At 34.6% G+C, this 16,610-nt stretch overlaps 1 protein-coding gene across 1 annotated transcript in view; it reads right to left on the bottom strand.

Moving 5' to 3' along the window:
- Nucleotides 1–16,610, bottom strand: part of PTPRD (protein tyrosine phosphatase receptor type D) — a 610,060-nt gene that overhangs the window by 209,512 nt on the left and 383,938 nt on the right. The window contains exons 9-12 of the mRNA XM_044656609.1: nucleotides 15,370–15,381; nucleotides 13,043–13,312; nucleotides 10,795–11,376; nucleotides 2,661–2,794 (exon numbers count right to left, since the gene is read on the bottom strand). Coding sequence (XP_044512544.1) covers nucleotides 2,661–2,794; nucleotides 10,795–11,376; nucleotides 13,043–13,312; nucleotides 15,370–15,381 — 998 coding nt within the window. The remainder of the gene's footprint in view (nucleotides 1–2,660; nucleotides 2,795–10,794; nucleotides 11,377–13,042; nucleotides 13,313–15,369; nucleotides 15,382–16,610) is intronic.

Raw genomic sequence — 16,610 nt, 5'->3', positions numbered from 1 at the left:
TGAAAATTTCTATATAGACGTGTAGGTGTTCTGAGTTGAGGCAAAAAATATAATTTCCTTTAATAAGAGTAGATGTTCAATAATAGTTGTTGAACTAACTTTTTAATTTCCTTTTAATATTTTCAAGTTGGTTATTGTTGATTTTCATACTTTGTGTAATCATGACATTTTTTTTCAGACAGAATTCTGCCTATTCTTCTTTCTCTTCCACTTCTCATTCTTATAATCTCCAACAAGCTCTTGATACAAGTCAGAATTATCCTGGGACTTTCAGATGCATTTTCCTCCTTGTAGGACTTTTTTAAAAATATTTTTTTAAAGGAACATTCCATTGTTGCTGATAACCCAAGAGCTAGAGATAGTTTCTTGAGCCTCTCCCCTTTAGCCTTCTCTTTCTTGAGGAAACTCCATTTTGAGTTCCTATAACTCCTATAACATTTAGCTATGGCAAAAATTAATTCTCGGAAATAAGATCCTCAGGCCTTCAAAATTTTTTGTCAAAACCTCTCCTAGAAATCTGCTATGATAAATGGCTTTTGAAGTTCTTCAAACTCACTTTCCCCATATCATTAGCAGCTTTTTTCACCTTATTAGCACCTTGAACTGGTTTTATTAACCACTTATCTTTTACTATCTCACCTTGTATCCTCTCTTACTTAACTTGTCTCCTCAACTTCCATTCATACCTTAGGAACTTCATTTTCTCCCTCTCCTTTGCTCCTCTTCCTTCAGCACAAATCATCAATTTATTCTAAAGTCCTCCCAATTTTCTTTTTGACAAATTCAATTTCTAGTTTATTTCACAATTTCCAAGCCCTAAAAATTTCTGTCATGATTCCTTGTTTTTCATTTTCTCATTCTTACTATTACTCAGTTCAAGTCCTTCTCTTATGCCTTGTACCAGACAATTTTGGAAACTTATTTGAATTTCCTTATCTCAGATAAGTGGCACTGCTGGTTAATCTGTTGCTCAGCTATCTCTGAATTACATAATCTTATAATTAGAAGGGAACTCATAAGTCATTTAGCTATCACTATACCTGAATAGGAAACCTCTATACAACATATATTGATGAATGGTCATTTGGTCTCTTTTTGGAAATATCCAGCAATGAGAAATCCATTACTTCTTGATGCAAACCATTCCACTTTTCAATAAAGTTAATTGTCAGAAAGTTTTCCTTGCATCAAGCCCTTGCAATTCCTCAAGAAATCCCTCCCCTAACTCACCATCCTCCATACCCATCCCATACACAGCAATTTCTAGTTCTACTATGTGGATCAAGATAGAAAATGTGTAATCTCTTGACCATATGAAAAATTTGCAAATATTAGAAAACATAATTGTGTCTCTTTTATATCTTTTCCTCTACAAGGCCCATGTCTCCAGCTATCACTTAGTTTCTCTCTATATGGTATGGTCTATGGGCCAATCAACATCATCACTTCTGTTTGTCACCCTCCTTCCTAAAATATAGGGCCTACTTCTGGGCATAATGCTCTGATTAAGGACAAATATTTTCTTCGTTCAAAGTTTGTTTTACATTCTTATAAAAATACGGATTTTTATGAGTTAAGCAACTGCATAATCTGAGGTTTGATTGAAAGAGATGAAAATTCATTTAAGGCCTCTCAATTTGTACAATTTTACTAATGACATTTTGCAATGATGAGATGTGAATAAGAATATTAGTGGATCTAGAACAGAAGTTCTTAACCTTTCATGTGTCCTAGATCCCCTTTGACAGTCTGGTGAAGTCTCTGGACTCTATCTAAAAATGTTTGCAAATGAATAAAATGAAATAAAAAAACATTTAAAAGGAAAATGAATATATTGAAATATAGATATCAAAATGTTATTTTGAAAGTTCACAGATACACACTTAAGAACCTCCGGTTTGGAAATCAGAAGAGAACCTAGAGATTATGTAAATAGTTCAACATTTTTATTTCTATGATAAGGAAACTCAGGTCCTAAAGAGGAAATGATTGAGATTCAAATCTGGTCATTTAACCCCATATCCACCTCTTTCTCCTAATCACAATGCAAATAGCCCCTACAAAATGCAATATGCAGATTCTGCAAAGGAGTCTAAAAGATACCTTATACAAATCAGGTATTCTTTAATGCAAAGATTTTTATCTGGGTACTATGAACTATTTTCCATTATATATATATATATTTAAAACCCTTACCTTCCATCTTAGAATCACTACTGCATATTGGTTCTAAGACAGAAGAGTGGTAAGTGCTGGCAATGGGGATTAAGTGACTTGCCCAGGATCACACAGCAAGGAAATATCTGAGGCCAGATTTGAATCCAGGACCTCCCATCTCTAGGCCTGACTCTCATTCACTGAGACACCTAGATGCCCCTCCTTAATATTTTGATAACTATATTTCAATATAATTGATTTCTTTTGTGATATGTATTTTATTTTAGGAATTTAAAATATTATTCTGAAAAGGGGTCCTTAGATTTTATTAAACTTCCAAAGAAGTCCCTAGCATAATCAAGGTTAAAAACCCCTATATTCAAGGCTTCAAGAGAATCTTTTTATTCTGCAGTTCTCTAACACAATAGGGCATTGAAATAAATATCAAATATCAAAGTACTTCTGCAAGGACACATTCATAAAAGAAGCTCTTCATCACCTACCTCTTCTCCATGGTCCCCATCATTGTAAACCAGCTCATAGCTAGCAATGGTGTCAGAGCGTGGGGGTGTCCAAGAAAGCAAAATGCTGGTTTCAGATTCAGGTTCTGCTTTGAAGTTTAGTGGCTGGCCTGGTACTAAAAAAGAGGGAAGGCGATATTCATTAGCATCCTCATCAAATCTAGCTCAGAGCTAGAAAGGAACCAATAATCCATCTGGTTTAAGTAAGGCTTGAGATCATGGGGTAGGGTAGAAGTAGATCAGAGAATACAACCTACCATCATCACTCACCAATATATGTTAGTAGTAATACCCTCTCTTTCTATAGAACTTTTGACTTTTTTAGCATTTCTAAATCTGTTGTGAAAATTTGATTCAATATGCTAGTCACTGGGTGCAAAAGACTGTTCCAGGTATGGTGAAGAAGGTAAAAATAATGATAGGAACCAAGCCTCCTCTCTAGAAGCCAACAGTTTGTCCAAGGTACAGGTAATGGTTCTAAGAAGTGTCGTTAATCAATCAATCAATATTTATTAATTGCCTTCTACATGCAAAGCCCTCTGCTGAGTACTAGGGATACAAGAAGAAGCCAAAGACAGTGCTTGCCCTCAAGGAATTTACAGTCTAATAGGGATATAGGAGTATATGTGAGCTATCAATATTAGACACAATTACAAGCATCTGTTTATACCTAAGAGAAAAGACATTTTCCCCTGTTTCTATTCCTTGCAAATATGGAAATATTTCCAAATCCAATTATAAGTTTTGCACCATATTTCAATGACCAAAATAATATCTATTAAGTAACCTAAGGATAACTACCCTGATCTTGCAATAAATTATAATGTAGGGAGGAGCAGGTAATTCATGCTAAAATAAACTGAACTTTGGTATATCTTTTCTTTTCCATTCCCTAAGCAATTCTAAAATATAAACAATACTAGAATCATTTCACTTTAAATGTTATTGCCTCCACTTAATTATGCAAGAGAAGAGTAGAATTAGATTACTTCACCGATTATGGACCTTCAGCAAACACAACTAATTAATAACTTCATTAATATTTAATTAAGTAGACCATAAGAAAGCTAGAGACAACTTCTCTAGGTTCATATATTTATGCAGATACTTTAGCTCTGCTTTCCTGAACTCCAATCACAACATCAGAATCTATTGGAAATCTGCACCCTGATGTCCTAATAGGCATCCCATCATTAACATGTACAAAACACAGTTTATTATCACTTCCCTAAATGTACCTCTGTTCCTAATTTCCCTATATATGTTGGGAACATCACCATATTTCCAATCACTCAAGTTCATACTGAGTGACTAAGTTTACTCCAGTCAATCCCCAGGTCTTTGTTCCCTTATATCTCTCACATTTATTTGTCAATGCTTGTTGATTTTATTACCATGGGATCTTTCACACTTTCCCCTTACACTCTATGCAAGACCACAACCCTAGCCCTGGTTCTTGCCATTTTGTGCCTGAACAACACTAATAACTTCCCAATTGGTTTCTCTAGTCCAAGACTGTTATCTCTCATATCCTCAATATATTACAAAATTCATATTCCTGAAGCACAAATCTAACCATGTAACTCCTCTGCTTAAAAACTCCAGTTGCTCCCTTTTTCCACTAGAAAAAAAAAACATTGTTTTGTTTTAAAGCCTTTCGTAGTCTAACTCCAACCTATCTTATATCACACGACTGTCTCATTCACTCATTGTTCTAGACGAGCTGGCTTACTTACAATTTTCGTGAACATCTGATCTCTTATTTTTATGCTTTTACATAGGTTTTTCTCCATAGTGAGAACACATTCTCTCCCTCACCCCTATCTCCTGGAATCCATAGCCTTCTTAGAGACTTAAGTTCTACTTTCTCCAGGAAGTCTTTTGTGCACATTTATTTCCCCAACTGATCCCCACCCTTACCATCAGTTAACATGGTTCCCAACTCTACCAGAGTTTATTTTGTACAGTATATATTTTTTATTTACTCTCTACATGAAATCCTTGAAATCTCCATTGTCACCACTATCACCAGTGATCTAGGATTTCCTCATAAGTAGAGGCAATTTTTATCCACTTTTTTTTTTCTGATACCTCACTAGTATAGAACTAAATAATTACTAAAGATTTTTAAAATTGAATTGAATGGTGAACTTTTTAAAGGTTTTCAAGGGGGATTGCTCCACATAAACGTTAGAAAGTCAGGAGGCAGTATGAATATTATTTCTTTTTTACAAACGATAAAATTGATGTCAGAGAAGTTAAGGGAACTTATCATGAGTGCCGAGCCTGAAGGAAGCAGAGACAGGATTTTCTGGAATCCAAGTCTAATACACAAGTAGTATGCTGTTTTTAGGAGCTTAATTAGACTCCTAAACAATAATCTTTTCCTTTAATCCAACATCAGTCACAAAAATATTAATAATCTATATTAATATAAATATGTTCTCTCCCCACTCAGCAATCAGCCAAACTGGTCTTTCTGTTCCTCACTTAGGTTACTTCATATCCTATTTCATTGTCTTTACACTATTCCACAACTAGAATACACTTCTTCCTAACTTCCATGTGACAGTTTCCCTCCTTTCTAATCCATAGCTTGGGAACCATCGTTTACAGGAAGCCTTTACTGATCCTGGTAACATCTAGAACCTGAACTCTCATATTACCCATTTAACTACTTTCAGTGTGGGTCTGTATTTATTCATTAATTTTACATCCATTCACTAATATTTATAAGGAAATTATTCTCATCTTTTTGCTAAGATGTTTTTAGGGTAAGATAGGCCTCATAATAACAAAAGATCATAAATTAAAGGCTGAATGGGGCCTTAGAGATCATGCAATCCAGTCATCTCCATTTTACAAATGAGGAAACTGAGGAGGGACAGAATTCCCTATATTACTCATTAGATGCTTTGAATTAGACAACATATTCAAAACAGATCAGGGGATGAGGACAGTTTTCAAATTAATTTTGATAATTTAAATAATTTTTCCATGAATATAACAGTTGACAGACCTATTAAAATGTTTCTTCTTAAAAAAATTAAGTGACTGAAAAAGTATGTAAGAATGAGTTTTAGGAGTCCTTCTGATGTGTCATCACTTTATTTTCATTGTTTAAATCAATTTATTTCAAAGGTGTATATACTGTTTAAGTGCTTAAGCTTAAGACTAACAGGAATGCCTATTTCCAATTTCCTACGCTATCTTTTTTTTTTCTTTTATAGGCCTTAAAATTCTCATTAATTTGATGCCTCAGGAAAGTATTTTTTGAATAGGGTATCTATATTTTTTGGAAAGTATCTGCCCAGTGGGTGACCTAACTTAATCATTCAGCCAGAGAGGAGATAAAAGAATATAAAACATCAAGGAGGGAGAATAAAGGGAAACATAAACAAGCTAAAAAAATGGGAAAGCCAAAGGAATATAGTTTGTTCCAAAAGGAAAAGGCAATAGGAGCAAAAAGCAGGGTATCACTAAGAGTCTAATATTTGGAGATCTGCACAATTGTGATAAAAAGTCATAAATCTGGTGCATCAGTACTCTTGTTTATGCACAAAGACATGCCCAGAAACATTCACTTATATGGTTTCCCTGGTGTATTTTCACCTCCCATTTTATAAGGAAGAACATAAAATTTCCTTCTTTAAATTTTCTAATAGTCTTTTGCCTAGTTCTCTTCATTTTTTCCCTATGGGCATTTTGTATTAAATTTAATTATGTGCCTTTCATATCCCTCAGAGTGCCCTAGCTTCTACCCTCTCTGTCCCAAACCCACAATATTAGATCGTAGGTTTTTTGAAGGGAGAGATGGTATCATTTTTCATCTCACAGGCAAAAGAGTGCTTTGTACTTAAGAAATCTTTGTTGAAGTGAAAGGATGACATGTAATAAAAGCTGTATCACACCAAATAGAAATATAGTATAGCAGTAAATGTGTCATATGCATCTTATTAATAGGTAACTATCAAGATAAAACTTGCTTGTTAAATACTCCCCTTCTAACGTTAATAGAAAATTAAATAGCTGAGTGAAAACACCTTGGAAATCTAATTACTTTTTAATTATTTATACTGTTTCTGTTTCACTCTTAATCCGTCTTGGACAATAAAATAACTAGTCAGTCTCAATTTCTTATTCTAGAGGGCTAACAAAATTCTTCCTCTGCTTTTTTTTTTTTTAAAAAACTGTATCGCTAGAGCCTAACTCAGTGACTTGTACACATAAAGCATTTGAGAAATTATTATTAAAATGAATTGAATTTTCTCACTCTTTTGAGGCAATTCCTAAGACCCTCATTCTACCACTGTACATTATTTTTATAAGAATTGAACATTAGAGTATGTGGAGTTAGGTTAAACATTGTATTCCTTTTAAGAAGTAAATTAAAATATTGGTAGCAAGATACTTGACAGTATCTTTAACTAAAATGTGAGTGGGTTCCCCAAACTCATCTAAATCCTTTTAAGCATTTCACCAGACAATTTAGTTTAATGACACTTTAAACCAAATCATTATCATCCATGGCTCTGCACTCTATGATCACTGTGTACCACACTATTATTTTTTTCTTTTTAAATTCAGTATTTAGTTTCTTTTTACAAAGATGAATGAATCTCTGTCTCATCTTCATCCAGATGATGGAATTACTCAAGACTTCCTGGAAAGGGAGACTTCAATTAAAGAAGGCTCATCTCATGGAACCATTCTGACATATTCAAATCAAATGCATGAGAAACTGATGTTTACAAGGGGGGAAAAAAGCCAAAAAAGAAAATACTAGAAACAGCTGTGAAATGAATGGGATTTATTTTTAAATTCTCAAACATTTTCTTCCCTAATGATCATAATGCTTGTAGAAATGCAAAGGCTTCCAAGGACATCAGGCTTTCCAGGTTTATACCACCATCATGACACAAAGTGGTATTCATCACAGTTCAACTGAATTCTGTGCCAAATATTGTGGCTACAGAGACAATTAATTATATTATGTGTGCTTTAATGCTCCAAGAGGAAAATTTGCCCCCAATCCCAGTCATTAGATATCATGCTTATTACTTATTTTTATTTCATTTTATCCTAGATTGTTTTAATTTCATTTATATACTTTTTTTGGTAATTTATGTCCAGTTAGATGTCAATTTTTTTCCAACAGCATATCTAGCATTCCATGCAGAATTTTGCCTATATTGAATATCTAAACTGTTTTTCTAGCCTCAAGCTTACGTCAGAAATATATAGAACTTCTAGGATAAGTGAGAAGAAGAACACATTCACTTACTAAAGCTCAGGTCTCCTTCATTTAAAAGTAAGATGAATGGGCACAAGCCAAAAAAAAGATTTTTTTTTGGTCAGTTATGTTTCACTCCATGAATCCACTGGGAATTTTCTTGGTAAAGACAGTAGAATGGTTTGCAGCCCATGTTGCAGATGAGGAAACTTAGGCAAACGAGATTAAGTGACTTGCCTATAGCCCCATAGCTAAGTGTCTGAGGTTGGATTTCAACTCACCATCTCCTGACTTTAGGCCCTGCGTTCTATCTACTACATCATCTAGCTGTCCTCAAGCCAAATATAGACCTGTACAAATGGAGCTGAAGTTGAGAAACTAAATTCCACTTATAAAATTCTCACTTTAAAATGATCTTACAAATATTACATAGTTCCAGCAATATATATCCAATATTCATTAAATATTTATTAAGCACATACTATGTGTGAAGTATAGTCCTAGGTGTTAGAGATAGAATTAATAAAAAGATAGTCTCTTCCCTCAAGAATCTCATAATCTAATTAGGCAAAGCAACACACAGAAGGAGGCAGGAAGCAGGGTGGAGGGAATGGCACAGAGATGAGAGAGTAAGTACCCTTAGAGTGGAAGTATCTTATTTGCTGGTGCTGAAGCCAAGCAGAGAAAGAGTTATTACAGAGATTAGTTTTTGCTCTCTAAAAAGGAAAGTATCTGGATGAGTTTAGTATTCCATCCTCCAGCCCTCTTCAATAAAAGGAGAGAAGGCTGCAGGAGATGGTGGTATCAGTCAAGGTTTGAGTTAGCAGCATGGTGATGAGATTAGAGGTGATGAGTTTAACCTAGAAGAAGTATCTTGTTTCCCTTATAATCCTGCTCTCAGTAAAGGGCTTTATATATACATATATATATTTTTAAATTTTTCTTCAAATGCTACTATTTAATGACCAAGAAAACATAAAATATTGTTTAATATTTATTTCCAAGGGGGAAAAAACTTTAAGGTAAATAACACCCTAGAGAAAAGTTTCATCATCGTTATGCCATTTCTGCCACATGATAATAAAAAGATTATTATTTGGAAAGTCATTTTATTTCTGAATTGATAGCTGTACAAGGGGGATATTGAGGCAGAAGAATGGAATATAAGGGAAAACCTAGAAATACTGAAATTACTGAAATCCTGGCAGCATCAGAAGAAATTGATATTTGACTAATATTTATAAAACATACCTTCCCTTAAAAATTACAAAATTCCATACAATCAACAATCTGTTTCTAGCATCCATGTCATAACCAGAAAAATGAAATAAATTCTGAAGAAACTGACAAATGTATAGGGGCCCACGTCAACCAAAGTATATAGTTATGGCATATAGAAGAAACACAGAAGGAATGTATACCTACTAGAGTGATAAAATGATTGCAACTATTAATAAAAGCAACAGGTAGAACAGCAGGTGTTATAAATAAGACTTCAAAAATAAATTTCAAGTCCCCCAATGCCACAAACAAATCAAATCCAAAATAAGTAACTGAACAAGTATATATATATATGAACATTACATTCAATCACCATTAAAGATCAATAAGTAAATGGCAAATTATATTCATGAATATTATAATATTATCAAAATTAGTCTCTGATCTTATAGTTTCTAAAGGGAATTAAGTTCAGACTCTCTCTAATATAGGATCTAAAGGAGACACAGTGCAGTTTATTAGAAAGATTAACTGTTAAATATAGAGTCAAAGGAGCATTGAGTTTAAACCTTGTATCTTGTGTGACTTCTGATAAATTATTTGACCTCACAATCTCAATTTTCTTATCTGCACAACTGGAATATTAATACCTATAATATCTTCTTCTTAGGATCAAATAAGACAATGTATATAAAAGATTATCTAAGTAACATATATAATTTTTAGAGCTCATAGTTCTCATTTTAATTTTCACAGTAGCCACTTGAACTTCCAGCACTTTTTAGAGACTCTAATTATTGAATGAGTATTAGTCCCTGTTTGAAATTCTTAATACTGAGAGAAAATCTAATATATATGCTATCTTCTTAATTGAATTCTCCAGGTTCTGCCTTTGTATATTTACAAGTTACTTGAAATATTCTTTCATTTGCACATTTATTCATTCTTTCACTCATTAGTTCATTAAAGATTAAACATTATAGTGCAAGGCACTGGAGAAGATATAAAAAAATAATTAAGACACAGTCCTCATACTTGAGTTGCTTTTATTCTATTATCTCAGGCCCACTAATAAGAGCCTTTAAATGAAGTCTAATTTTAACAATACACTCTTGGCTTTTATAAAAGATAAATATAACATCTGTTTGTTTAAACTGTTTCTATAGATCCCGTAAAACAGTGGTTGAAGATATTGTTCACAAGGCCATTCAATGAATCTATTAAATCCCTGCTTCAATTTAATTCCAAGAAGATAATTTTTCTAAAAACCAATGTCTATGCCTTCTCTTGTCAGAAATTGAAATCTGTAACATTGTGAGCTTATTTTTTTGTCTTAAACATTGAGAAATTTAGAAATAAATGTATTTTTCAAATCCAAAAATTATCTAAATTCTCTTGTCTCAAATTCTTCTTGATTTAGACAGAATCTTATTTTATATTTAAATACCTTGATATCATGTTGAAAAATCATTTGAAAATTCAGAGATAATGCAGATAATGAAATGTGAACACAAACTATAGTCTAAATGTAGTATATCTCCCAGTAAAGGGCTAAAGAATAATTCCCAGAAAAGTTACAAACAAAAAAACCTGGCCTAGTCAATATCTGCTCCTAAGAAAATAAAGAAAAGGGGGTGTTCTTGTATCCCCTTGCAAGCTTACCTCCTGTCTGAGTGATGACTTGAATGTCACTTGAAAGGGGACCATCGCCAATTGAGGTAAAAGCCAAAACTTTCACAGAGTAGGTTTTCTGTGGCACTAAGTTCCCAATAGTGGTGATTTGACTATCTGCAACATTGTGTTTCATCCAGTTGTTGACATGCTGAGAGGGGTCCATCGTGTAATAAACTCTATAGCCTTGGATCTGCCCATTGGGTTCCTCAGGTTCTTTCCATTGAACCAAAATGGTGGTTGAACTCAACATTCGAGCCTGCACATCACGAGGGGCACTGGAAGGTGCTTGCTCTGAGGTCTGAGTTAAGACAGGCTCACTGGGTGGACCACGTCCAATATTATTGACGGCAACCACCCGGAATTCATAATCAGAGTAGGGGCTTAGGCCAGCAACACTATAGCGTGTTGTTGCCACCCCATCAATTTCTTTATAAGCTTCCTCAGAATTTTTAGGTTTGTGCTGGATAATATAGTAAGAAACTGGCTCAGGGTTCCCCGAGTCCCACGTCAAGGTAATGCTTGTTGCTGTGCTCTCTGTCACTACAGGAGTTCCTGGAGGCTTGGGCAAGGCTTTAAAAAAAAGGGGGGGGGGAGAAATTAATTAGCAGAAAAATACACATTTCTTGGTATCAAAATGTCATATGAAATTTACCAAAGTTATTTTCACAAGAACAAGGCTTAAGGATGAAAGGATGAGATAAGAGGGGAGTATGAACATAGAATATAAGAACTGGAAGGAGTTACAGAGATCATCTAATTTAATTTCTCCATTTTACAGATGAGGAAACTAAAGCTGAAAGAGGTAAAAGAGACTGAATCAGGGCTGCAATGGTAATAAATAGCAGAGCAAGGTTTCAAACCCACAGATGAAGATGACAATGATGAAGAGGAGGAAGAGGAAAGCCTGGAATTATAAAATCCCTTCTCAATTCTTGGAATATATGTAAAATCATAATTAAACATTTAATATAGTTTTGGTCAACATTCATTTCAACATGTTTATGTCTGAGATATAGTAATATGATATATATATATGCATATTAGAGTATGACGAGGTACCTCATATAATTTGTATAATATATATCTTTACATCTATATTAGGGGAGTTACAGAATAATGTAGCTGTTTTGAATTATTATAGGGATTTCCAATGTATTTTTCTTTTTATGGAATTGTTGACTATCACTGTGCTTTATCTGATGCTGATAGCTGGGCTGGGAATGTTACCCCCCATTTTATCATTGTCTTTTTAGAAAAATACTTTAAAATCATTTATGATGTAGTTTCTAGGAGAAAAAAATTGTCAAGATATAGGGAATGTCCAAAGTAAGTTAAAGAGACACACATCAGAAACACAGAAGTAACAATGTTTCTTTTTATCCCCAAATGAAAGTATGTTCATGAATTGTATAGACCAGTGATGGCAAACCTTGGATACACATGCTAAAAAGGGCACGCATAGCCCTCTCTTGGCATGCCTATTGTTGCCCACCAAAGTTAGTTGCTGGAAAGCCATTGGGACTCTGGGAGGAGCTGTTCTCCTCCCCCTCTCCATGCACCTGAGGACATTCCTCACTTTACCCATCCACCCTCCCCTGCCCAGCAATGAGAGTACTTCCTCCTTCCCCGGTCTGGGGTAAGGGAGAGGGGGGCCAGGCCCAGCACTCCATCTCTAAAAAGTTCACCATCACTGATATAGATAATGGATGAAAACAAATTACCATTACTTCAATAACCAATTAAAAATATTTATTAAGTACCTAATACACAAACTAGGCACTATACTAAGCCTTGGATACTAAAAACAGACTATATTTAGGATTACATAAAGATAACACTCTTTACTTGTCAATCTAGTAACATCTCAAGGGAGATAATATGGAAAACAACTGTTATTTCTAGATTTTTATTTTAAAGGATTTACATGATTTTATTCCATATTGATTCAGTTCTCCCTCTTTTTCTTTCTCAGACATTTATAGTACAAAAGTATGTTATCAAAAGCATTATATATGAAAAGAAAATTTTTTTAATTATGAGGACAGTTATTTAAATTTCAAATAAGTGATAGGGGTTATTAGTTAGGTGGGAAATATATTTAGAGATATGTTTTGCCTAGCCAAAAAGCAGAGAAAGAATATGTTTAGAAGTTATTTTTTTTCTAAATTGCCATCTCTAGTAAACAAATAACACATAAAATGCAGACACAAAGCACAAGCACATGCATTTCACCTACCTTTGACTGTAATCTGTGCTATTGCTTCAATGACACCAAGTGTTGACATAGCAACACAAGTATAATTTGCTGACTGCCTTACATCATTTAGTTCTAGGACATTTCGCCCTATTGGCATGTCATCTTCAGGTGTCAGATCTTCTGCCCCTAGCATCCATTTAACATATGGCATTGGTGACCCCACAGCAACACAGGTGATATTAACACTCCCGCCTGGCATAATTTCATGATTAGTAGGTGGGATAGAAAATCTTGGTGGAACCCGGCGAACTGGAACAAAACACACAAAAAGATAATAAGGTATAAAGGAAGAGAGGAAAGATAGTTATTAAACACATGACATGCACTGTACAGACACAATTAAACAATTTAAACATATTTTGATTTTCAAGAAACAAAGCAAAAAAAAGTATATATATATATAATACAGATCATACAAGTATGGTGTCTGCACACACACAAAAATAAAATTCATGTTTACTTTTTGATATCTTAGACACATTCATACAAAAGTCGATTCAGACCTACTAGGGCCCCACGTGACTAACTACATACTAACACAAACACCATGCATAAGATAAAACACAGAAACATATACATGCATGCATATAGACATATGCATGCATGTATATGCAAAGAAGGAAACTGGAGGATCAACAGCATGCTTGAGTTGAGTACCAAAACCAACTTCAATGCTGCGTACTTCCAGTTGATGTGAATAAATGTGCTGGACCACATTGTCACATCATAGCCCTGGAACACATCACCTACAGTACACTGAAAGTGCAATTTGATTTGCTTTCAGACTCAAAAGTGGATGCAGCCTCAAGACCTCACACTAACACTGAAATGGACATAGAAAATATAGATATATAGATATAGATATATATATATATAGTCACCGGTGAAGAAAACAAAGCAAAACCAGTAAGGATACTGGATTTGGTCATGCATGACATGCAAAAGAGGGAATCTTGAGACTCATGCTTAGGACAGTGAAGATGTGGGTAGAAGTGAAATAAAACATAAGAAATGGTAGAAAAGATAATATGAAAACAGGAAGAGTGAAAGGGAGGAAAAAGGAATAAGGGGGGACTGGTTGAGACTGGGATTCAAATTAGGAGAGGATTGAGAAAGAGGAGATATTAGATTAAGCTTATGCTGTTATAAAGCAACAAAGAGTAAGGATGACCAACTGGGAACACAAGCTGGATAATTAACATTCAGGATTCCACTATGTTCACATCGAAGGGAAATCAACACAAGCTTCTATTTGAGCATACTTTTCTAGCATTCATAATAAAGGGCAGTTGACCTAAAACACATAACTGGGCATAACAGAGAGTAGTTAATATTTAAGCAAACACAACACCAATAAAATTTTCAGGCAATAACCGATCAGTGGTCCTGCTTTAGATAATTAATTTTTGTGTATAGATATGCGTATCTGTGTTTGTTGGTGGTGCTAGAGATAGAAGGCATGAGAGAAACAGGTTTCCTCTTAGACTTTTAAAGCCTAAGCAATAAATCATAAGTACTTTGGTTAGAGGATCAAGAAGTTAATTATTAAAACATGCCTTAAATACCCAGTGTGCAAGGTGGGGGTGGAGGATTTGGGAATAGGTTGGAGTGGCGGGGAGTATAAAACAACAAAAGAAAACCCACTTCCCAATAAATGATAAGAGAATGCAAAATAAATTATTTCTTCATCTGAACCCTTTTAAGCTGAATTGAAATTTAGATGAACCTCTGTTGAGACAAGAAGGCTTCTTCTGATGGCCTCATGAGTGAATGACAGGCATAGGAAAATTAAAGAAAACAGAGCATGCCTTCATCAACCAATTCACAGAGGCTACACAAAGCAAGCAGGAGCCAATGTCCAATTTGTAGTATCAAGGAACATTTCAAAACCAAAGTGGCACAGAGGAAAGATTAATCTTCATGCTTAGACTTGGGGAGCCACTGGAGGAAGTCATTCCTTAGATAGCAGGCATTTTTATAAACAGAAATTAGACATATAATAAGGTTTGGAGACAGGAGAAGGGGGAGTAGGGAGAAAAGCAGGAACACTGACCAAGTTCACCAGACCTCACAGTGTTAGGAATTACAGTTTTACTACCATGCACCCAGGCTCATTCTCTATCCCATCATGCACGACCATTAGATACCAGCAAGCACCAGAAGCCATGACCTGGGCATTCTCTGCTAAAATATCACATCAACCAAAAGAAGGCCACAATGCAGCTACATTCATTTCATTTGTATTCTTTGTTATTGGTTTAATTAATAGTTTTGTAAGGTGGGTAAAAAGTAAAAAACACACCAACCTTCTCGCAGCTCTGAGGGATGTAGGGGGTTTGATGCAGAACACAATGAAATGAGGGAAGGAGAAAAACAGGGGAAACACAGAGAGAGTAAAAAGGCCATATCAAGGCTTTCAACGGCTACTTGAACATCTCTATTTGCTCTAAGTTAAACCTTCCTACCTCAACTGGAAAAGTTAGCAATTTCTCACTGCTCTCCCGACATTAGAAACAATAGCTAGCATCATTTTGAAATTTTCCTTTGAAGAAGGTACACATGCCTCATGCAGCACAGGAAGTCAGCATTTTGGAGAAAAGGATCAAGTGGTTTTTAAAGGATTGTAAAAGCCTGAAACATTTTTTTCTTCATATCCTCCCACCCCAGTTTCCAAAGAAAGAAAGGAAGAAGAGGGGCAGGAAATACGAGATTCCCCACTACAAAAATGACCCCTAACAAAAATTTCAAAATCAAGCTAGATATCTCCTAAGGTTACCACCCCCTATAGAAAATGAACTTAAAGCCATTTCCATCTTAGATCTCTTCCCCCACCCATATGAGGTCATACATAAATAGATGTTAGGAATAAGAGCTTTTACGTGAAAGCTACAGGAACCAGCCATTGAGAACAGTGGAGAAGATGAAGTACTCCTTTCTAGTTGAAATCAAAGGAACAGCCTTTCATAGATTTAAAAAATTCATCATTTCTATTACTTTACAAGGAAATATGAATGTACCCTCATAATTCATACTTGTCCCTAAGACAAGTAATTTCTTTTTTAAACACAGAGTCAGTTCATTACTGCTGTGGAAGAGGCATCTTTCTAAGACATTTTTAAGTTTTAAAAGCAGGTATACATAATATGTTTATAGAAAGAAGAAAAAAAGGAAAAAAGAAGGAAACAAAGAAAGAGAGAGAAATAGAGGGCAAGAAAGGAGGAAAGGAAATATATTCTACTCTCTGAATATATGTGCTTTCAAAATTGGCAACCTTTCCCCTTCTAGCATAGTAGCAGAGGTCAGGTCCCCACACCCTCAATACTGAGAGTTTCAGAGAGAGCCGATTAGTACATTACACACCAAGCAATCAGTTCAGGGGTTTGAAAGGAAAACAAGAGAAACCACAAGAAACAAAAACAAACCAACAACAATTAAAAAAAAAAAAAAGAAACCAAAACAAAACAAATGCAAAACTGCAAAACACAAGGTTAAATCAATGCAATAAAAATAGGAATCAAGATGTAAAATGAAAGTATACTTACAAACT

This window comes from Gracilinanus agilis, chromosome 1 (assembly GCF_016433145.1).
Source record: "Gracilinanus agilis isolate LMUSP501 chromosome 1, AgileGrace, whole genome shotgun sequence".
Classification (NCBI taxonomy): Eukaryota; Metazoa; Chordata; class Mammalia; order Didelphimorphia; family Didelphidae; genus Gracilinanus; species Gracilinanus agilis.
The sequence above is the reverse complement of the archived record's forward strand: the minus strand, read 5'-3'. Positions and strand labels throughout refer to the sequence as shown.